The sequence below is a fragment of the Lonchura striata genome, chromosome 3, assembly GCF_046129695.1.
Source record: "Lonchura striata isolate bLonStr1 chromosome 3, bLonStr1.mat, whole genome shotgun sequence".
Taxonomy (NCBI): Eukaryota; Metazoa; Chordata; class Aves; order Passeriformes; family Estrildidae; genus Lonchura; species Lonchura striata.
In genome coordinates this window covers 10,983,034-11,004,218 of record NC_134605.1, presented here as the reverse complement: position 1 = coordinate 11,004,218, position 21,185 = coordinate 10,983,034, and the positions used below count along the sequence as shown (strand labels likewise).

At 36.3% G+C, this 21,185-nt stretch overlaps 1 protein-coding gene across 1 annotated transcript in view; it reads left to right on the top strand.

Moving 5' to 3' along the window:
- CENPF (centromere protein F) overlaps window positions 1-20,619 on the top strand; it is a 34,017-nt gene extending 13,398 nt beyond the window's left edge. The window contains exons 10-20 of the mRNA XM_031504520.2: window positions 1,404-1,526; window positions 4,128-4,263; window positions 4,738-8,189; window positions 8,724-11,003; window positions 11,560-11,700; window positions 12,725-12,901; window positions 13,506-13,667; window positions 14,917-15,103; window positions 15,802-16,281; window positions 17,552-17,745; window positions 20,243-20,619. Of these exons, the coding sequence (XP_031360380.2) occupies window positions 1,404-1,526; window positions 4,128-4,263; window positions 4,738-8,189; window positions 8,724-11,003; window positions 11,560-11,700; window positions 12,725-12,901; window positions 13,506-13,667; window positions 14,917-15,103; window positions 15,802-16,281; window positions 17,552-17,745; window positions 20,243-20,443 (7,533 nt within the window). The 3' untranslated portion in view covers window positions 20,444-20,619. The remainder of the gene's footprint in view (window positions 1-1,403; window positions 1,527-4,127; window positions 4,264-4,737; window positions 8,190-8,723; window positions 11,004-11,559; window positions 11,701-12,724; window positions 12,902-13,505; window positions 13,668-14,916; window positions 15,104-15,801; window positions 16,282-17,551; window positions 17,746-20,242) is intronic.
- Window positions 20,620-21,185: the final 566 nt, after the last annotated feature.

Genomic DNA, 21,185 nt, shown 5'->3' with positions numbered 1-21,185 from the left:
TTACACATAAAGCAAAAAAAAAAAAAAAAATTTATGTGGCATCTTGTATTAATGTTTAAAAGTTTGTCCACTTTTGTCTAGCTAGTCCACTTCTCACAGGGAAGGAGATGTAAATGCAGGCAGTGCAGGTACAATAAATCTGAGAAAGGAGCAGCTAAGGTTGATCACTAGACACTGTATGTAAAAACAACAAACAAACATGCAAAGGGGTAGTTAGATAGACCTACTGACAACAGGTTGTTGCCATTTGGAAAAACAGTCCCATTTTCATATATCCTAGGCATGCACTCATGTGATCCTGGAGAGAGCTGATAGAGGAGATAAAAAAGCAAAGAAAATATTACATTTAAATTAGCATATGTGTATACAGTGTTTGCTATCAGTTTAACTCCCTGAATTGATTCTACACAAAATCAGATGAGTGTCATGGCTTGTGTAAGGAGGAAGAAAAGTATGAAGGAGTTTTTCAACAGCTTTGGCAGTAGCTATCTATTAATAAACATATTAGTTGTCACAAACTCCCAGCTTTCAGTAGTTTAGGAAGCAGCACAAGCCTCAGGAGTGGGTGACCAGAAAAGAGGAATGTTTAAAAGCCTCCTAAAACCCAACAAGCACTTCTCATCCACACGGATAACCGATTTTCTAAAAAGGGCCACAAGTTCTGCAAAGTTATCTCAAGAAGACCCATTTGTAGGCAGCCTAAACGGAAACATCATTTCTAAAACTGCCAACAGATTTCTTGCGGGCTTGTTTTATTTTAGAAATATAGCTGTGGGTCTACATTCAGTCAAAAGTTTTTACTGGAGGCTTCTTTATTATATGCATATTCTTTTTATATGCTTACTGAAAAATTGATTTAATTGAGAGGACAATAACTGCCTTTTACTTCCTTCTCAAAGAAATGTATTTTATTACTTGATGACCTCAGAATAGAACTTTTTTTTACCCAGTAGTGTAATTTCCATCCTTTTTAATCTGGGATGTTTTAGGACTCTTCTGAAAGAGTTAAAACCTGTTCAATTTTTATAAAATCTGTGTCAACAGAGTAGTAATTGCAGTTATGATCCAAACTTTGATTCCCATAGCTTAGCAAAAAGGCAATTGTATTCCATTCTCATTTCTATTCTACAGATATCATTTTGGTGATGTAGCTGCAAGTTGGATGAATTAATATTATTTCAGACAGTCCAGGAATGTATGTATTTTAGAAACATCCCATCTTTTTGTTTGGAAGCAAAGGAGTGGAAAGGCAATAGGCAACTTTTCTCTAAAAAACAGCAAAGCAACCCTTGGGTTCATGGTGGGATAAAATAGTGTAGTTTCATTTTGTAACAGAATGTTGAGTTCAAGATGGGAGTTTAAAGAAAGAAGTCATGCCTGTGATTACAGTGTTGGTTTTCCAGGTAATGGCAGCAAAACAACGCTTGGAACACGACACCAGTGATCTCACCCACAAGCTGTGCAGAGCAGAGCAGACTCTATCAGCAGCCCAGGCTAAGGATGCTGACCTGACAAGAAGCTTTCAGGTGAGCAATGCTGATGAGTATTTGGCAGAATTAATACCATAAATCAGCAATTTGTAAACATTTAATACTCTGGAGCATTTGCTCGCGATGGTGTTTTTCCCCATAAGCAATCTTTGAACACCTTTGTAGACTACCTTAACTCATCCGAGTTGTAACAAAAAATGAGACCTTCCCTAACATCATGGAACTCAGTGCAGTTTCTGGAGTTAGCTGAGTGGTTAGGATTCATTGCTGAAATGCTGATGATATGGTTCTAGTTCATATTGGACTTAATTAAAAAAAAAACCCTGCATTTCAAGAGATTCTTGCTTTCGATTCTGAAATAAAAATCGAATAATGAAATGCTTGTTTGATTTTGAAAGTAAATTCTAAAATCATTGACTGCTGCTTTATTACTGTTAAACTCAGTGATTTTGTGCAAATTTTGCTCTTTTAAAAAAAAAAAATCTCTTATTCTAAGATAGTTTTTCCAGCACTGTGTATTTATTGGACTTTCTCCTAAATGAAGATAAATTCAGATGAGTTTCTGTAAGCTACCTCACTCACACATGCAGAATCCTTTTCACTTCGAAGTCTCCTATCTTCTCAGTTACATTGTTTTGCTTTGGTGGCAACCAGAACAACTACACTTGTAATTTTTCCAGTTTTGCCACTAGAGACCTCTCAATGCAAATTTTATCCTCTATTTGGAGAATCAGCAGTAAGTAGGAACACTAGCTGGATACCTATGTATCCATGTTGCAGTTTGGTTTTGTTAGACATTGTGTTTTCTTGTTACCAGTTGTCATCAGATATGAAATAACCTGGCGTAGTCTATGCCAAAAAATGACCTTAAAAATTCTCTGCAAAGGTCTAAAGTAAAATAGTGGGTTTTGTTCAGATCATCACAAACCTCCATATGGGTTTAGTATATTGTGAAAATTGATGTATGTTCTTGCTGGTAGATTGCAATGTCTGAGAACATTCCCAGCAATTGGAATGTGACTGTTGTTGGAACAACACTTTGTATGGTTTTGGCCCAGCTGATTGGCTCTCTCTCATACACTGACTTGTTGAGCAAATCCAGAGGAGGCCACCAAGGGGATGATCAGAGGAATAGAGCACCTCTCCTATAAGGAAAGGCTGAGAGAATTGGGTTTGTTTAGTCTGGAGAAGAAAAGGCTTTGGGGTGACATGACTGTGATCTTCCAGTCCCTGAAGGGAACATATAAAAGATGGAGAGAGACTATTTACAAGGGCATGTAGTGACGAGGGGAAATGATTTCAAACTGACAGAGGGTAGGTTTGTATTAGACACTTGGAAAAAATTCTGTACCCAATCTGGCAAGGGAGGTCCCTGCCCATGGCAGGGAGGTTGGAATAGATGACCTTTAAGGTCCCTTCCAACCCAATGTATGATTCTTTGAATGTTGGGAGTGTTTGCACCAGATCAAAATAATTGGACCTTTCAGCCATTTTAATTCCTTAAACTTGTTCATTTTTCTTTCCATAGATCACCCTAGGTTTTCTAATGAATGGCTTAGTTTAATTTATGTGCTTGTATTGCATCTTTGCTGGCAGCTTTGAATGCAAGGGGTTTAGGTGCTTGGACTTCTTGAAAATTTATTAAGATTGCTAGAAAGCTTATTCATTAAATTTATATGTGACTCGATTTTTTTTTATTTAAAGTGTGGGTAGGGAAGGCTGTGAGTAGAAGGGAAGGCAACTGTTAGCAACAGTGACAGTTTTAATCATGTTCTGAGGGTAATTTATTTATGTTGTTGCAAAAACAACCCTGCCATGCCAGCAAGCTTTTAATTTTTTCCATTCAGACCTTTCCATTTCTTGAGCTTGGCTTTTGTGAATCCTATGCCCATCTGGTAGTAGTAAATGGATGAATAATTGACAGTCTGTTTCCATTTGGGCCATGCCAGTTCTGTGGCATCTGTTGTCCAGAGCACAGGAATTAGGAGAACAAGAATGGGTCTCTTTAAAAGAACTTTTATTTGGTTTCCTGGGTGCAATGTAGTTGCATAGTATTTTTTGGTGGTGGTCCTAGTGTGTTTTGTTTGCTTGTTTGGAGTTTTTTTAAAATCAGTTTATTTGAAAGAAATTGCTGTTAATTGCAAAACAACCATCTGAAAGTGTAAGCATTTCTAAATATAAATTGACCAGTGTTGGCACGTTGTTGATGTTCAGTGGGAAGAAAACTTGTCTCTACATGAGATGACAGGTGAAATCTGATCTACACATTTCATGTTAATTTTGATGCTGTTGTAGAGTTTTGTTTACCGAGCTGCTTTGGGAAAGTAGCCTGATTTAATCAGCTCAGATTTTGTAGAATCCATCCTGTCCCATCTCTGTGGAGTCATGTGGAGCTGTTCTATGCTAACAGGGAGCGCACTGGCTGCATCAACTGGCAGCATCTCTCAGATGCTGCCAATTCTCTAAGAATAAAAAATTGCAGCTTCTGTTTCCAAGCAGTGCTTAGGAATCCAGGCATAGATTCCCAAAGTCTTAACAGGATCTAATGGAATGTCTTTACTTTGATTTAAATGAACTGAATCCATTGATCTCCTTATCAATTTGCATGAAATATGGCCTCGTTTGGTTTTGGTTTAGGAATTGAAGCAGGAAGAAAATCTTCTCAATTGTCAACTTGAAAAGAAATCAAAAGAGATCCACCAGCTTGAAGAAGAACTAAATGTGATCAAGCAATCTCTAAAGCAAAGCCAAAATTTTGCAGAAGAGATGAAAAGTGAGTTATGATTTTAAATTTACAGAACTCTTTCTGGATATTTCCTGCAATGCTATAAGCTTCATTGTGAATTAAATTAAAAGTTTCTGCTGGGGGACATGATTAGTGTTTTTTGAGAACATTGAGTTTGTTGTCAATGAAAATGAGTTTTTTGTCTGTGAACATGTACAGTTCCTGAAGATACGCTGTTTTGAAAATAATCAAAGTGTACTGAATTTCTCGGGAAATTTGTTTTCATAGAATCTCTTTTAAATAGAAAGCTTCTGTTTTGCAGTTCCTTTTTGGAAAGCTGATTGTATGATAACCTAAAGTAATATAAACATCCTTCATCCAGTGATATAACTTAAGAGTGATGCTTTGCAGTAGAATGAGAATTTAAAATAGTAGAAGTGAATAGTATCACCCCATCTAGAAAGTTATCAGTAGACTTGCCAGTATTGACTGACAAAGATTTGATGGTATTTTCTTCCACAGATAAGAATGCTGTTCTGGAAGTGGAGCTGAAGTTACTGGAAGAGAAATTTAAAAGGCAAGAGAGCTCACTTTCACTGGAGAACCTGAAAATAGCCTTAGATGACATGGAAAAGCAACGAGAGTATACCCAAGGTCTCCTCAAGGAAAAAGATAATCATATTAAAGAACAAGACAGTAAAATAAGTAAGATGGAGGGAGAATCAGAAGCTTTGCAGAGACTTCTTGGATTAAAGCAGAAAGAATGTGAAGAATTGCAAAAAGAGGCTACTGTTTTTTCTCAATGGAAAAATGAAACTGAAGATCTTATAAATAAACTTAAGTCTGAAAAGGAAGGTATGCTAGCTCATATTAATGACTTGAAGAGTTCCCTTCAAAGTCAGCAAAGCAAAGATCATGAGCATAGTGAGAAACTTAGAATGATGCAAACTGAAAGTGACAGGAAATCCACAGAGATTAGAGAACTTAAAGATATGCTGGAATGTAAAAGTGCAGAATTAAAAGAACAAAAAAAAGCTTTTGATGAACTTAAGCAGAAAGCAGAATGTTCTGATAAAAAGTACTGCAAAGAGATAGAAAATATGTCCTGTAAAGTATTCCAGCTCACCAACCAAGTTGCTGAAGTGGAAGAAAAGTTACAATTGGCAGCAAGTCAAGGACTGCAAAGAGAGCAGTGCTATCAAAACCTGCTTGGTGAATATGAAAAAATCTGTTGTCTTGTAAAAGCAAAAGATACTTCAGAAATGACAGAAGATGGAGAAGTTAATCTACAAAGCAGACAGGATAAGACTTCTTTAGAGAATATGCAATTTTCAGCAGCTAACTCCAGCACTGGAGTGTTGGATCATGCATGTGCAGGAGCTGTTCTAGAAATGGGAAAAACTAAGGATCTGGCCAATTTAAAAGAGCAGATCTCATTTCTTGAGAGTTCTTTAGTGGCTCAAAAGCAGCTGAATTCAAATCAGCAGCAGCAGTATGAAGACTTACTGCAAATAAAGAGTGAAACAGAACAAAGGTTATTTGCAGTAGAACAGATGTACAAAAGCTTCATGACAGAAACTGAGCAGCACATCAGTAATTTGCAAGCAGATATTTCAGCACGTCAAGAATTAGTTGAAAGAACTTCAGCTATTCTTGAGGAGAAGGACATGCAACTGCAAACTTTGACTGAAAGATTAGAAAACCAACAAGTCGAGTTTCAGAATCTAAAGATCAGTAATAAATTGCTTGAGGATTCACTAAGACAGCTGCAGCTCATGTCTGAAACATGGGATTCAGAGAAGAAGGACATGTCTTCAATGATTTGCTCATATAGTAAAAAAAATAGTGAACTTACTGAAGAAAATAGAGCCCTTAGGGATTTAAGCAGTGCTTTAAAGCAGGAACAAATAACTTTACTGGAGGCAAATAAAAATATTTATGATAGTTTAAAGGAAAGAGAAAAAATAATTTCTGAAATGTCTGGAAAACATGAGGAGGAAAGACAGCGTATTGAATCAAGAACAGAAGAAATCAAAAAAGAGCTTGAAGTTTTGCAGGTAAAGTATAAATCAGTAGAAGAAGAAAATGGAAAAATTATGAACATTCTGAGAGAGCAGACAACTGAATTAGATGAAAAAAAAGCAAAACTAGAACAAGAGAAGCAGGTACTTAGTGAGAACAAAGATATCATACATAATCTAATAGCCTCAGAAGAAATAAAAAAGGATTTGGTTCATGAAATTCAGCAGCTGCAGTCAGAATTTTCTAACATCCAACATGTGTCTTCTATGGAGCTTGACTGTTTAAGCCAGGAAAGGCTAAATGTCAGGACAGCACAAAATACAATGCAAGAGAAATGTGGCTTTGTATTTCAAGAAAAGGAGCAACTAGGGAAGGAACTACCAATAAAAAATGAACCTCTAATGTGCAATGTTAATTGTGAACAAAGACACTGTTCAGAGCAGTTGAGAAAGTCCCTAGAAGAAAAGGACATTGAGCTGAATAAATACAAGGTTAAATTTGAGCTTCTTCAAATGGATTTTGAGGATAGTGAGCTCTCTCTAAAGAACTGCAGGTTAGAACTGATGCAGCTGGAGATGGCTTTAAAAGGTATGGAAGTAGAACTTGAGAAAAGTGTGAGAGAGAAAGAGAGGCTGCAGCAAGAACTACTGTCTGTTAAAGAACTGAAAACTGCAGATTCTTCACTTACAATATTAGAGGAAGATGGTCACTCACTGGAGTATAATTACGGTGACATTTCCCAGGATTGTGGAAAAAGAGGAATAGATGAAAGTCCTTCATCAGCGTTGCTGGCATCCTCTTTGCGGGTAACAATAAACCAGCTGAGTGAGCTTGAGGAAATGTGTGAGAGGTTGCAGAATGAAAACACTGCATTAGCCTCTGGATTCAAAGATGCTAAAATCAATGGTATCACAGATATTAATAAAGAGGAACAGGAGACAGATGACATAATGAATGCAGATAACAATTTAAAACCTGAGAAAGCTGTTCTTCCTGATGAACTTATGGATCAAAGTGATAACAGTGATCTGAGAATGTGTTCTTATAATAAGGAAGTGTCCTTTGGGCTTAAAGAATGCAATTCTTCTGACTATGAAGATTTAAAATTGTCCAGCAAAGAAGTTAAGGTACACTTTGCAGAAGTAAGAGAGAAGCTTTTGACTTTTCAGGATGAACACCTAAAATTATACGAACAGCACTGTAGTATGAGCTCAAAGATATGTGAGCTGCAGTCCTGTATTGAAATACTAAAAGCAGAAAATTCCTCATTGTCAGCAAGTCTAAGCAGTGCTCATGTGGATTCTGTGCAAGTGTCACTGTCATCCAGTCAAGATGACACGCTGCCTAAATTAGATGAAACTAAGGCCATGGATTCTTCCTCAGAACTTTCTGTAAATCCCTATTTATTAGAAGTAAGTGGGGTGGTTGATTCTCATAACAGTGCTTCTTGCAAATGGACAGAGGAAATTAATCAGACAGACAGTTCTGTAGAAGTAATTTCAGAGGATACAACAGAAGTTTTGGCTGAAAAGTGTCACAATGATCACAATTTGGATTCTATTAGAAAGCTCAGGAGTATTACTCCAAGAAAATCTAACCTTGAAAATAGAATTGAAGAGCTTCAGATGCTCTGTCAGACATATGAGAAGGCCATCAAAGTGCTTGAAGATCAGTTTCATGTTCAAGAGAACATGAAAAATGAGGAAATACAAGAGCTGAAAGAAGTTATACTTTCTGAAAGGAAAGAAATAGATCATCTCAAACAGCAAAATCTATCTGAAAAGGAAGAATGGCAGCAGAAGCTGAATAATGTGACTATGGAGATGGAGTGCAAATTGGCAGCAGAAAGAAAACAAACTCAGAATCTCTCTTTGGAGCTGGAAGCAGCAAGACTCCAACTACAGGTCCTTGATTTAAGTTCTCATTCACTGCTGTGCACAGATATTGAAAATGTGAGTAATTGCTGTCATGCAAATGAGTTTTATGTAAATCCTTTGATTTGTGGTCACCCAGATAGATTTTACTGCAAAAATTCTATTAAAAATTGTGCCCCACAGAAGCAGTGGAAAAAAGAAGAAAAATAATCCATACTTGAGCAGTGATCTTTGTCCATTTAGTAATGTTAATAATAATACACTTTGTCATGTAGACACCTATTTTCCCAAAACAGGAAAAATTTGTATATCCCTCTGTATTTTCCCAAAATGCCGAGGGATGTAGTAACTTTGCACATAGTCTTTCAGCAAATTTATCTGAAATGTCTCCCTCAATACCTTTAAAACATTTTTAGCCAAAAATGTGTGTATAAATAAGTGTCAAACGTTTCTGTAAGAAAGGAGACTGTGAAGTAGGGAGGAATATCTATTTATTTTGCATAAGAGCAGGAGCTTTACTAATTTAAGAAAAGTTTTTAAACTTACCTTGTTTTTTCTTATATGTACTCTTCCCCCTCTTTTTTTTAATTGATTGATTCTTATTCCTTGTAGAACATAGAACAAGGAAACAATACTCCTTATAAATTAAGAGTGCCTGTTGAAAACTCAGCTCTGAAAGACAATAAAATAATTCCCACTGAGAAAATAGCTGCAGGAGATGCCTCTGTGCGTGAAAATGAAACTGAGACTGCAGAAGCAAGATTAATGCAAGATTACACTGAGAAAATTTCTGGAGAACATGAGTGTAGAAATACATCAGGAAAAATAACCAGTCCTTCAGACCATGCCAGTGTATTGTCATTTTCCAATAGTAGGGTTTTGAGTACTGGCTATTTCTGTGAAAATCAAATAACCACTGAAATGCTTCAGGAAGAGGCAAAACAACAGACTGCTAAAGATTTGAATCTGATCTATGAGATAGAAGAAGAACATAACCATGTAGATTTGAAAATAAGAGTTGAGCAATCAAACTTAGAGATGAACTTCCAGGAGGCACAAATTATTTCAAATAACGCAGCTTTTGCAGGACTGGAGGAAGCTACTGTACCTGTTAAGGAAGAAAACTGTGGCATAAATGAAAAACACAGATCTGTCAATAAGCAGGAATTATCTCTTCATGTAGTCTCACCAGAAAAAGAACCCGAGAACCTGAAGTCTGAGCTGGAGATCTGTAAAGTTAGATCACTGAATGCAGCAGACATGTTTGATGTAGAAATGACCAAGAGAGCTGGTCAGGAACAATTTCTTGCAGCTGAAAATGAAGGGTATCCAAAATCTGAGCAAGTTAATATTGACAACCATGCCTTGTTCATAGAATGTGACATTGAAATGCTTCAGGCAAAATGTCAGCAATTGGAAAGGGAGAAGGAAGTTAATCTAAAAACTATTTCTCGCTTTCAAGAGCAACTTGTTTCGGTCACAGCTGAGAGAAACCATATTGGCCAAGAACTGAGAATTTTGTCTGAAAGCAAAAAAGAGCTGGATCAGAAGTATCAAAAGCTACAGGAGAAATTAAAAGAACTAGAGTTAACTAAAATGGATTCTACTGAATTCATTAGAAGGTTAGAGGATGAAGTGGCGACACAAGCAAATCTACTTGAGGCTGTAAAATCTGATGCAAATCAATTATCCAATGAAAAAGACAGTCTTCTTCAGAAGCTGCAAAGTTTAGAAAATGATGCTGTATCTTTCACCATAGAAAGAGAAAAATTCCAGAATGAAGCAGCAGATTCAAAGAAAGAAAAAGAGCTGATTGCAAGCGAGTTGGGAATGATGCAGCATAAATTAGGTTCATCAGAAATGGAAAATTCAAAGCTTTCCAAATCTTTGGAAGGCTTGTTAATGGAAAAAGGAGAACTTGCTGCAAGACTCAGCGCAGCACAGAAAGAAGTAGACCAATTGCGATGTGGAATTGAGAAGCTGAAAGTAAAAATTGAGTCTGATGAGAAGAAAAAACGTCACATTGCTGAGAAGCTGAGAGACAATGAACGGAAAGCTGACTCTCTTCAGGATAAAATAGAGAGGCTTGAAAGGGAATTGGAGATGTCAGAGAAAAATCTAGAAGATACAGTTATTGAATTGGAGACTGCCAAAGCAGAGGCAGAAACATTAGCAACAGAGATGGAAGAGATGACTGAAAAGCTGAAATGTTCTAACTTACAAATTGATGTCCTCACCTCACAAAAAGAGTGTTTGGCTAAAGATTTAAAAGAAATGAAAGAAAGATTCCTTGAACTGGAGTCTTCAAATTTGGCTACAGCAAAACAGTTGGAAGAAAAGGAGGAAGAAAAGCTACAAATCAAAGATGAGTTTGAAAATACTGTGGCATTGCTGAGATCTGAGCTCAAAGATATGAATGAGAAATTAGAGTTTTCACGCAAGGAGGAAGCAGATGCTAGAGCAAAAGAGCAAGTCCTGATTGGTCAGGTGGCTTGTCTTGAGCAAGATAAAATAATGCTGTTACAGGAATGTCAGGAAATGAAAAATGAAAACATCAAATTGGTTCAAGCAAGGGAAGTACTTGTTCAAGAATTGATGGATTGTAAACAAGAACTCGATGAAAAAGTGCAGGAAAATGGTGCTTTTGAAAAGCAGGTGAAAGAAACAGAAGCACTATCTTTGCAGCTGACTCACATGCAGCATAAACTTGAATGCTGGCACCAGGAAAAAGAGAGGTTGCAAAACTTGATTGCTGAGTTGAAGCTGAAGAAGCAATATTTTTCTGATGGTGAAACCTCTCTGGATATCCTGAATGTTCTAAAAATGTCCTATAAGGACCTTGAGAAGGAACTGGAATCTACACTTTGTGAAAAGAACACTCTATGTAAAAAGGTAATATCATTTCCATTGGGGTAAAGTTCCCTTTGTAGGAGCAAGGATAAAGTGTCCTCTGGGTTTACCACTTCCTTAGTTTGTGAAATCCTAAAATAATTTTAACCTCAGACTTTTGCAGGAAACATCCTATTTTTAAAATTACGTTTTCCATACAATCATAAATTTTCATTGAAGTTTCAGAGCTAGAAAGCAGAGCATTGTTTTGCATAGGATGAATGAAAAGGTAGCTTGAAAGTAGACATAGAAGTTTAAGCATTCAAATAATGCAGGATAGTTTCCTCTTTCCTGTAGAAGAAAAGGAGGAAGAACAAATTGGTATTGGGTGACTGAGTTTTCATATCAAGAATAAATACTTTGGAAGCTCCAAAGAAAGTGAAATAACAATAGTGCACTTGCCATGTGAAAACGTCATTATCCTGTTGTGACTCTTACTTAAAACTTGACCAACTAGGAATAAAATAATCCATCTTAAAAACTGCTTGTTATGTATAAGCACATTCTTTGGTGGTCATTGTACATGTATTAAGAATAATTCTGGAAAATTTTATTTCAGGTAAATGAACTGGCTGAAAGTCGAACTGAGCTGCAAGTCAAGCTAAGTGATACTGAACAGAGGATTGCCAAACTACAAGAAGAAAGAAATAAGCTTGCTGAAGAAATGCAATGTGTTCAAGAACATTCAGAAAAGAACAAAGTAAGTTATTCCATCTGCATTATTTCCATGTTGAAAGCCAGATGCTCAAGTACAGTGCCTATATGGAGGCTGATCAAGGGGATCTGTGATAATGTACAATATTAGAGGTTATTGCTTCCAAATTTCAAAAAATACAATATTCTCTTCTGGGAGAAAATGATTACATAATAGTTTTCCCCCCTCTTCCTTCCATCCAAACTATGTTTTCTTAGTATAGGGGCCACTACTGATTTGCTAGACATTTCTCAGTGTTGAGAAATTCTGTACTACAGGCTTTCAATCATCAGACTGAGGAGGGCAGATAAAAAATATAGCATTTCTCGAAACTACTTTCAGTGTTTCAGTAGTGCTAATTTAATTTAGGACATAGTCAAGGAAGAAACAGTTTTGGAGCTTTTGTTTATAAATTGTTTGCATTTAATTCTTAGATGCTATATTATCATCTAGAAAACTTTGGGTCTTATTTGTGAACAGTCTTATGTCTTTAAACTAGTTTATGTGGTCATCTGATCTACTAACTTTATTTACAAAACTCTATAACCAGGGGCTTGTTTCTAATTTGGCATTGAGGATTTTGAGTGGGATGGGAAAAGAACAGATATTTCTGCAACTTTCAGAAATCCTAAATGGAAATACAGGCCAGCTGTCCAAAAAGTAGTTATATAAATGGGTGAAAATGCTTAAAAAATTTTGTCATCTTAAATAGGGTGAAGAAGCGACCCTTAACCTCTCAAGTAACTCTGAGGGAACAACGCTGGGAGAGGTTAAGCTTTGATTTCGGCAGTGCTGCTTGATTGAATGCTGTTGGAAAACTTGCACTTGTTTTCTTTTAAGAGAACCTTCCTTTGTGTCTTGTCCTACTTTTGTGTTCAGATGTTCTTTTCTTTGATTACACTGTTAAACATTTTTTCTTCAAGTTATTTTGTGTGGGAGTCCAGGGCATCTCTCTGGCTGTTTAATGGGTCAACTCTTTCTCCATTGAGATAACTCCAAATACCAAAGGATGTACTATTACTATTTACAGATTCAGCTGCATCTAACAACTTCAGAAAAAAATGAACTGGCCAGGTGTTTGGAGATGGTCCAGAATCAACTTCAAGAAAAAGAATGTGAAATTAAAAGACAGATATCAGAATACAAAGACAGACTACTTCAAGCAAAGAAAGAGCATCAGGATGATCTGACAGAAGCAAACCGAAAGGTAAGCCAGAAAATAGGAAGAGTAGTGCTGTGAGTTTTTAATTCAGTTCTATCTATTTTACAAAATTTTGCTGATCCTATTACAAAAAAAAAAAATATATCTTTCCTAACAATATTTCCAAGATCTACATATACTTATCTTGGAGCTCAGTAAGTGTTAACTTTTTTCCATATGATGAGCTCTAAAACATGAATTTATCTCACAACTCAGTAGGAATTTAATCTATATAAAAATTCACTAGGACTATAACCTTGAAAAAGGGAAAGCAACAGTATGTTTAATCCAGGAAATGGTTGTTTTGGTAGGAAGAGGGAAGAAAGTTTAACCAGTTCAGGATATAAGGACAAACTTGTTGGAAATACATTTGTAAGATGTGCTATATGTAAGGGTTTTTTTCTGACAGTCTTCTTAGAGGCAAGATTCTAGTATTCAAAATGTGTACTTGAGACAAATTGTCCTTTCAATGTTCAACTCCTTAAAACATAATTATTAAATTTGCTATGGAATTCCTGTGGGTTTGTGATACGCTGTTATGTACATCTTTAAAATAAAACTCAGTGTCCTTTTTGGTATCATAGTAATTAGGCATATTTTCTTTCCTTAGAATAAAGTAGAAATTGAGACCTGTCATGAGAAGATTAGCTCACTGGAGCACTTTATCAGCTCACAAAAATTGGAAATTGAGCATTTGAAGTCAAATAAAGAACAGCTAAATAATTCCCTTAAAGAAGCTAATCAATCCTTAGGAGAGCTCCTAAAAACTAAGGTAAGAAAAAGCCTTAAGTATGACCAATTACATGAGATTCCAGACACTGTGTAGTAAAATAAACATAGGATTGGGAACCAGTGCTCCAGAACTTTGCTTGTTTAGTACAGCCTTTGTTTCACTAAAGGGAACATAAAGCCTGGAGAAAACACTGTTACTATTGATATGCATTAGAAAAATTCTGTTCTGTGTGCCATGACTGAGATCACCTAGAATTGGTTTCTGTGACCTAAACACAGCAGTCTATTGACTACAGTGAGCATTGCAGCTGAGCTAAAATGTGATTAGAATTCCCTCGGAGAGACTTTGCAGTGCCTCTATTTTGTGTTTGTGGATTACTTTGATGGTAAAATGTACCATGGTCTATCCCTAAGCACTAGTCTTGATAGATTGCTCTTGATTCAGCTTTTTCAGTTCCATTTTATATAGAATTGTCATTACAGGTATTAACTAGTGTAATTCTCTGACAGAATTGTCCTCAGGTATGCTGGAATATGAGCTCCACATACTGTGAGCTACTGATAACTGGGAACAGCTCTCCATGTTCTTGGTTTGCTTTTTAGTAGCACAGGTGAAGCTTCACTGTCCATATAGCGAACTTCTACACCAATAATCCAGTCCCTGCGTTTTCGTTGCTTCCTGGGTGGTTTTGGTCTATTTTGGTGTTGCTTTTGTCTGTGATTGATTTCTGGCTCCAACTCGGTACTCCCACTTGAGGAATTAGTGTCTCTATAAATGCACTCTTGGAGAAACAGTCAATTCAATTTACATGCAAGCAAACACTGAGTTACAATATGCCCATTTTGCTCAACGGTTCTTTCTTCTTAGGGCTCTCCACTGTGCTGTTAATTTGGTTAATAAGAGCAGTCCAAGGATAAAGTCCTGTGGGATGTGTGCATGGCAGTGTCAGTGTAGCAGAGATGGCTTCCAGTTGTGCTCACTGAGTGGTATTTGGTTGGGATGGGATGGTAAAAGGTTCACCTTGGACATTATTGTGAAGAATTTTTTTCCTTTAGAAAACAGTGTAAAGCATTAGAAAGGACTGCCCAGTGAAGGGTTGAAGGAACAACTCAAGGTTGGCCCTTAGTGTTATGGATTAGTTGATATGGTGGTGTTTGGTCAAAGGTTGGACTCAATGGTCTTGGAGGTCTTTTCCAACTTCAGTGACTCTATAACTCCACTTGATATTATAATGTTTAAAAGGAAGAATTATGTTTCTGGTAAAAGAACTGAATTTCTTATTTTTTAGGCTGATAATAGTAACATTATAATTCAGCTGAAGAAGGAAAATGAATATGCCCACAGTAAAGTGCAGATGTGGATAAAATCCTGTAAGCAGCTGGAACAGGAAAAGGAAATGTTGCAGAAACAACTAGCTGAACATGATGAGCTGCTAAAGAAGGAAAATCTGACAATGGCAAAGCATAATAAAGAAGGTAACTGAATCTAGATTGTCTTAATGCTTTCTTAGTGGTGCATTAATCTGTAAAACTTTCTTGTTCCCTAAAATGCCCACTTGCATATGCAGCTCTAGTACAGAGCATGATTCTTAACTAGGATAAAAAGTTACAAGTGCAAATGTCAAACATTTTCAAAACCTAGCTAATATTTTTTCTCTTATGGTGCTATTTCTTTACTCAGAACACTAGGTTCAGAATAAATATATTAAGTCTTACATTTTTGGTGTTAGTGACTTGAAGAAAAGGGCTATTTTTCTTATTAAATAAGTTTTGTGTGTGAGTTGTTTTATCATTTTCCAGCAAGCTTTTCCTCTGATTCTCATGCTTTGTTATGAATATTTTAGCTCACCTCATGAGATGCACTGTATTGTAAATGATACTTAAAGCAAGTTAAGGGTACAAATGGAGTGTTCAGAAATTACAAAATGAGAGGGGAAATGTTTCCCCATGCACTGATCAAGGATTCTTTTCAAAATTTGTATATTTGTGCTCTATTTAGCAAGGACATTATTATGTCTATCATATTACTGAATTTGTTTCACAGTTGTTTTTTTTTTTTATAGTTGCAGTGTTATAAAATGTGTAATTAAAAGATGCATGGCCATTGCATTATAAATTTTTACATATGAATCTTTTATGTTAGTTATATGAATAATCATGTTTTTCTTTGAAAGATGTTGATGATAATGCCATTACAGAAGAAATTAAGTTAAAATTGGAAGAATTGCAGGAATCTATAGAAGTGAAGACCAGAGAAGCAAATGAGAACTTGGAGAAATATTGCTCTCTCATTGTTAAATACCATAAACTAGAGGAAGAAAATGAGATGCTAAAAACACAAGTCAGTTTGTTGAGTACTCAGCTGAAACAGCGAGTAAGTGATGCTGTCAGCACTCCTTTGCTGAATTCAGAGAAGTCATTAACACAGAAGAGCAAACACTCTGTCAAAGACAGAAGGTCAGATGAAGATACTACTAAGCTTTCAAGTAAAAGGCAAAGATGTGAAGACAGCAGGAAAGACAATGGAGAACAAAGATCTCCTGCTCCAGAGACTTCATTGAAAAAGAAAAGGAAGTGTGATATCTCTCAAAATATGCAGGGTCGGGACAATAAAGACTGTGAGCTGGATGGGCTTCCAGAAATAGTGCAAAAAGGTATTTATGTCTTGTAAAGGCAAATATTCTCTGAGCACTGCAGGTGTGCTTTTCTCTTTTGTTTTGTTGAATGGCTTTCACTCTAAGTTGGTGACAATGCAAACATTTTTGGTGCTAGTGATGGAAGGTGAAAGGAATCAATGAGACATGTGGCAATAGGTGCCAAGCTAGCTTTTGTGGAGTGCCGGTGTTAGACCAGCAGAGCACATTTCTATTGGATTAATAACTCCCATTCTGCTAAGAGTTAAGTGGTCCTGGCAGTCTCCTGTGCTTCCATCACCTCACTTACAGGTGTAGTGTGCACTGAGGCAACCGAAGATCAGAAACTAGGGAGGAGTGAGTGGTGTCTGCAGGGAAGCCCATGTGTGTTCCCCAACTGTTTACTTATTTGTGGACTTTTATTTCTTTCAATACCAGTAATTAAAAGTGTGTTAATTTGCAAAACATTAAATCAACTATAATTCCCTTAGTTGAAACTGACTTGCTCACAGCAGTTAGACATTAAACTTCATGAGAAGATTAATGAATTAACTCTCATCTTCATGAGAGTTCACTTTCTGTCTGCTATGAATGCCATGAAATTAGGCAGCCTGGTACTCCATATGAGGGTTCACTGCAGCAGAGGGTAACTGAGAAGACTACACAAATCAGGGCTTGAAAAATATCTTGTAAGTTCTACTACCTATGAAGTTGCCCTTTATAATTAATGTAATTGCCATAATTAAAGGACAAACCATAAGGATGCTGAATAGCCTCAAATTTGGTCACTTCCAGAAGTCAGGATTTCTAAAGCTAAACGTTATTTGCATTTCACTTTCTTACCAGCATTTCTGTATCTTCTAAAAATAGCCCTGTTCTGAGGACAAATGTGTCAGTTCATGTTTGACTTTTAGGCTAGATAGAGAGATAATAAACAGTCTCTACATAAATGGTTCTACAAAGAGAAAATCAAGGGTATCATGTCATGGTATCATGAATTAACCAGTACTGGTTTTCAGTTTGAAATTTCTCTCCACATAATAATGTACCTGTTTGATTTGTTTATTTTTCTATAGAATTGCTCTTGTAATTCAATGGTTCTTCTGTGATATACAAGTTTTGCATTTGAATTTTGGAATATGGAAGATCTGTTCAGCAATCTTTGTTCCATTTTCTCCAATGGAACAGATGATTTATTTCAATCAGCTATTTTATTCCTATTGTGAAAAAAGAAATCCATTTGAGGAAGTGTGATTGCTTTAGGTTTTTATAGAAGCTGTTTGTTTTTCAGGGTTTGCTGACATCCCCAGTGGCAAGGTCAGCCCTTACATTTTACGAAGAACAACTCTACACCTCAGATCCAGTCCCCATCTGGTTTCCTCAAGCGAGAAGAGGCCTTTGCCTACACAGGACTCGGAGAAGTGCAGACCAGACCATCTTGGTGAGCGCTGCTGTTTGACACCTGGTGGCAGCAAACCACAAAAGGTAACTTGGAAAAATTATATCTGGATATGAAAGTCATGGGGAAGACTTAATGCACTCATTAAATATATTCATCTTGCCAAGTGAATTTGAGGACATCTCATTCTTTGTGTTCCTCAACAGTAGAGTGGAGAGAAGATCAAAAATACTGAATGACTGAAACATGACATGGGTCTTACCAAAGTATCAATATGCAAATTGTTAATGTGCTTTTATTTGTTAGCTCATAGGAGCAGCCAGTGAGAAAGGTAAATTCAATACAGGTATATTTTCAATTTCTTATTATGTATATTAAAGAGCAGGTATTCCTTATACTGTGGCTTCTTAGGTTGTAGAGCAAGTAACCACCAAAAAAGACTAACCTTTGGGAATTTGAGTTTGAAGTTTTGTGCAAACAGCTCTTGGAATTTCTAGAATAAGTACAGATATTTGAGAGGCTATTAAACATGTAAATAGGGAACATTTGGATTACAAAGAGTGGATTCTGTTAGAAGGGACATTAAAGATAGCTAATTCCAACCTCCCTGCCACAGACAGGGACACCTTCCACTAGACCAGCTTGGTCATGCTTACCAGATTTGGATGTTATCAAAACAAATAAATACTACAGAGTTATGTTTTGAAAGGGGATTGTTATTAAAAAAAGGTTAGCAACTGAGGTTTACATTAGCTTTGTGTTTTCATTACTAGACACATTGCTGAATGTTTCACAATGTATCAGAGCAATGTGTTCTAAGATGATGCAAATGCTTTGCAGATTATAGAAAATTGTTCCAACTTTAGGACAGAAATAAACCTTTTGTTGTCCAAAACCTCCTCCGAAGTTTGTAACCATGTTGTCTCAAGTTAAGCAGTAAGGGAATAGTTATTAGTAGCTCTTTGTATGAGGGCTACACAGAAATATGTCAGTAGATAAAAATCCTTCCAGTTTGCCAGGCATGAAAGTATTCTCTTGACAATCAGCAGAATCTTACACATAGCTTTTTGGGTTTTTTCTTTTTTTTTCTTTCTTTTTTTAAAAAAATCCAGTTATTTTGTATTAGCACATAAAGTATGTTGGCAAATACCAAAAGTAAATAAAGGCAAATGCCACATAGTTTAGTGGATGTATAGCTTTTGAGGCCAGAAAGCACCATTGGGAAGACAAATCGGATCGGAGCTGTAATTTTTTTGAGCTACAGCAATAGGAAATCAGTGAGAGTGAATCCACTGAATTTGTGTATGTTGTTTCAAGGGATAATTACCCTACTTGCCAAGAGTTGCTGCTTCTTACAGACATTGCCTGGAGGTCTGTGTTTTATTACTGTTTCATTAAGTGATGCCAATAAATTTTATTTATACTCCTTCATGTCTGTTTCCCTATAACCTTAGAAACAAATGGTGTTGCTTGTAAAGAATCTGAGTAATGTAAAAAAGAAAGGAAGCCTCAGTCGCAGAAAGTTGTGTAGTAATCACCTGCCAGCATGGTGTAAGCTTGTTGTTGGCTCTTGCTGACCATAGTCAGGGTTATAGCAAGTAACAATTCATCAGTAATATTTTCTCATTTAACTGAAGGATTTCCCAAACATTCCTCCTCATTGTCTAAACTTGTGTTGTCTAGGTCCAAGGACTGGTTACTCCTCACCTTCAATTAGATTGCAGTAATTAAAATTTCAGTGTTGGTTTTGTTCCCCCCAAGTGTAAATATGCAAAAGTCATCAGTGTCAGGAATTTGTGCCCTTCTCTTGGACACTGCTTGAATGCGTGTGTTTTATTTCAAGGTAATGTACATCTGGGAATTTCTGGAGGAATTGCTCATATTGTTTCATCATTTGTTGAAACCATTAAAATGTGTTGTTTCATGATTTATATTAATGCAGTAAATGGTGTGTCTTGTTTTAAAAGTGAAATAAGCCTTGTTTCCTTCTCTTTGACAGGTATTTGTATCTACTTTATTTCAAATACCTAGTTTCAAACTGTTTCAAATTTTTCAAGGTGTTTAAAAAGTGGCTGTCATGTTCACATGCAAATTTATGCACTTTTCTATGTGAATTTAACATAGAATTTAAATTGAGTGCTTTGACTGCACATCGGTCAAAATGTGAAAGCAATGGTTTCTGCCCAGATGTCAGCAAAAAAAGTGACACCTATGCTTTATGTTTGCAAAATATGTAGGGAAAATATTAAATACAGCTCTTGATACATAATACCAGCTACTTTCGTAAACAGCTTACTAGTACTGTCTGTTCCCTGTGTAGCTTTTTTCTGCTCCTGGAAAATAGCTTGCCAGCAGTATAGCAGATATTTCATCTCATACCACAACAAAACAAGAGTTATCAAGCCTCACTGTGTTGTGTATTCAGAGTGATAAGTGCCTTAAAAAAATATGTTTTTCTGCTTTCAATATGTCTTTAGCAAATTCCCAATATTTAGTCTTTTGCAGCAAGCCTTTCGACCCAAGGCAGAAAGCTAATATGGTTTTCCATTACAATAAACAAGGATGTTTTTGTTTGTGTTACAGGAAAATGATGAGCAGCAGTCCCAAGCTTTTCCACCGATGAATTCTACATCAAGGTCACTGCTTTGCCTGCATAAACAATCCCCAAAACCTCTCTCTGATAATGCTAGGGAGAGCTGTACAATGCACAAAGCAAAAAATTCCCTAAATGAACAAGGATTATCTGAGCAAGATGAGCAAAAAGAAAATTGTAAGGTGCAGTAAACCTTAGTCACTACTCAGAATAACTGGTGATCAAAACCAGTTTGTAAAATAAATATCAGCTATATGGAGGGCACCATTTTCTCTTCTGCAATGAATAACAGTATATGAATTCTGCAGAGCTTCTTTGAGAATCTTTACTAATACCAATAGTCATACAAAGTTTTGAAATAATAGTGAACACATAATTGATCTTTTTATAGAATCACAGAATCAATTAGGTTGGAAAAGACCTTTGAGGTCTATGACCTAGCATCACTTTGTCAACCAGACCATGGCACTGGGTGTCATATCCATTCTTTTCTTAAACACCTCCAGGATGGTGATTCTACCACCTGGGCAGCCCATTCCAATGCCCAATCACCCTTTCTGTGAAGAACTTCTCCCTAATGGCCAGCCTAAACCTCCCCTTCTGCAGCTTGAGTCTGCATGTCCTCTTGTCCTGTTGCTGGTTAACTGAGAGAAGAGACCAACCCCCACCTGGCTACAACCTTCTTTTAGATGTAACTGTAGAATTTTCTGTAAATACTTTTTTATAAAGCTGTTAAAAAATTAAAACATAGAAAAAATGGCTGCATTTTGCTATGTAGTTAATTGTTGTCATTTTTGTGTACCAATGGTTGATCTACAAAATGGAAAATAAACTTACTTAAATATCTAAAAATACTAATTTCCAGAAAAAGTGTGGCAAATAGTATTGGATGATTCAAAATGAAGCAGTAACTTACTTTCTAAGTGCAAGACA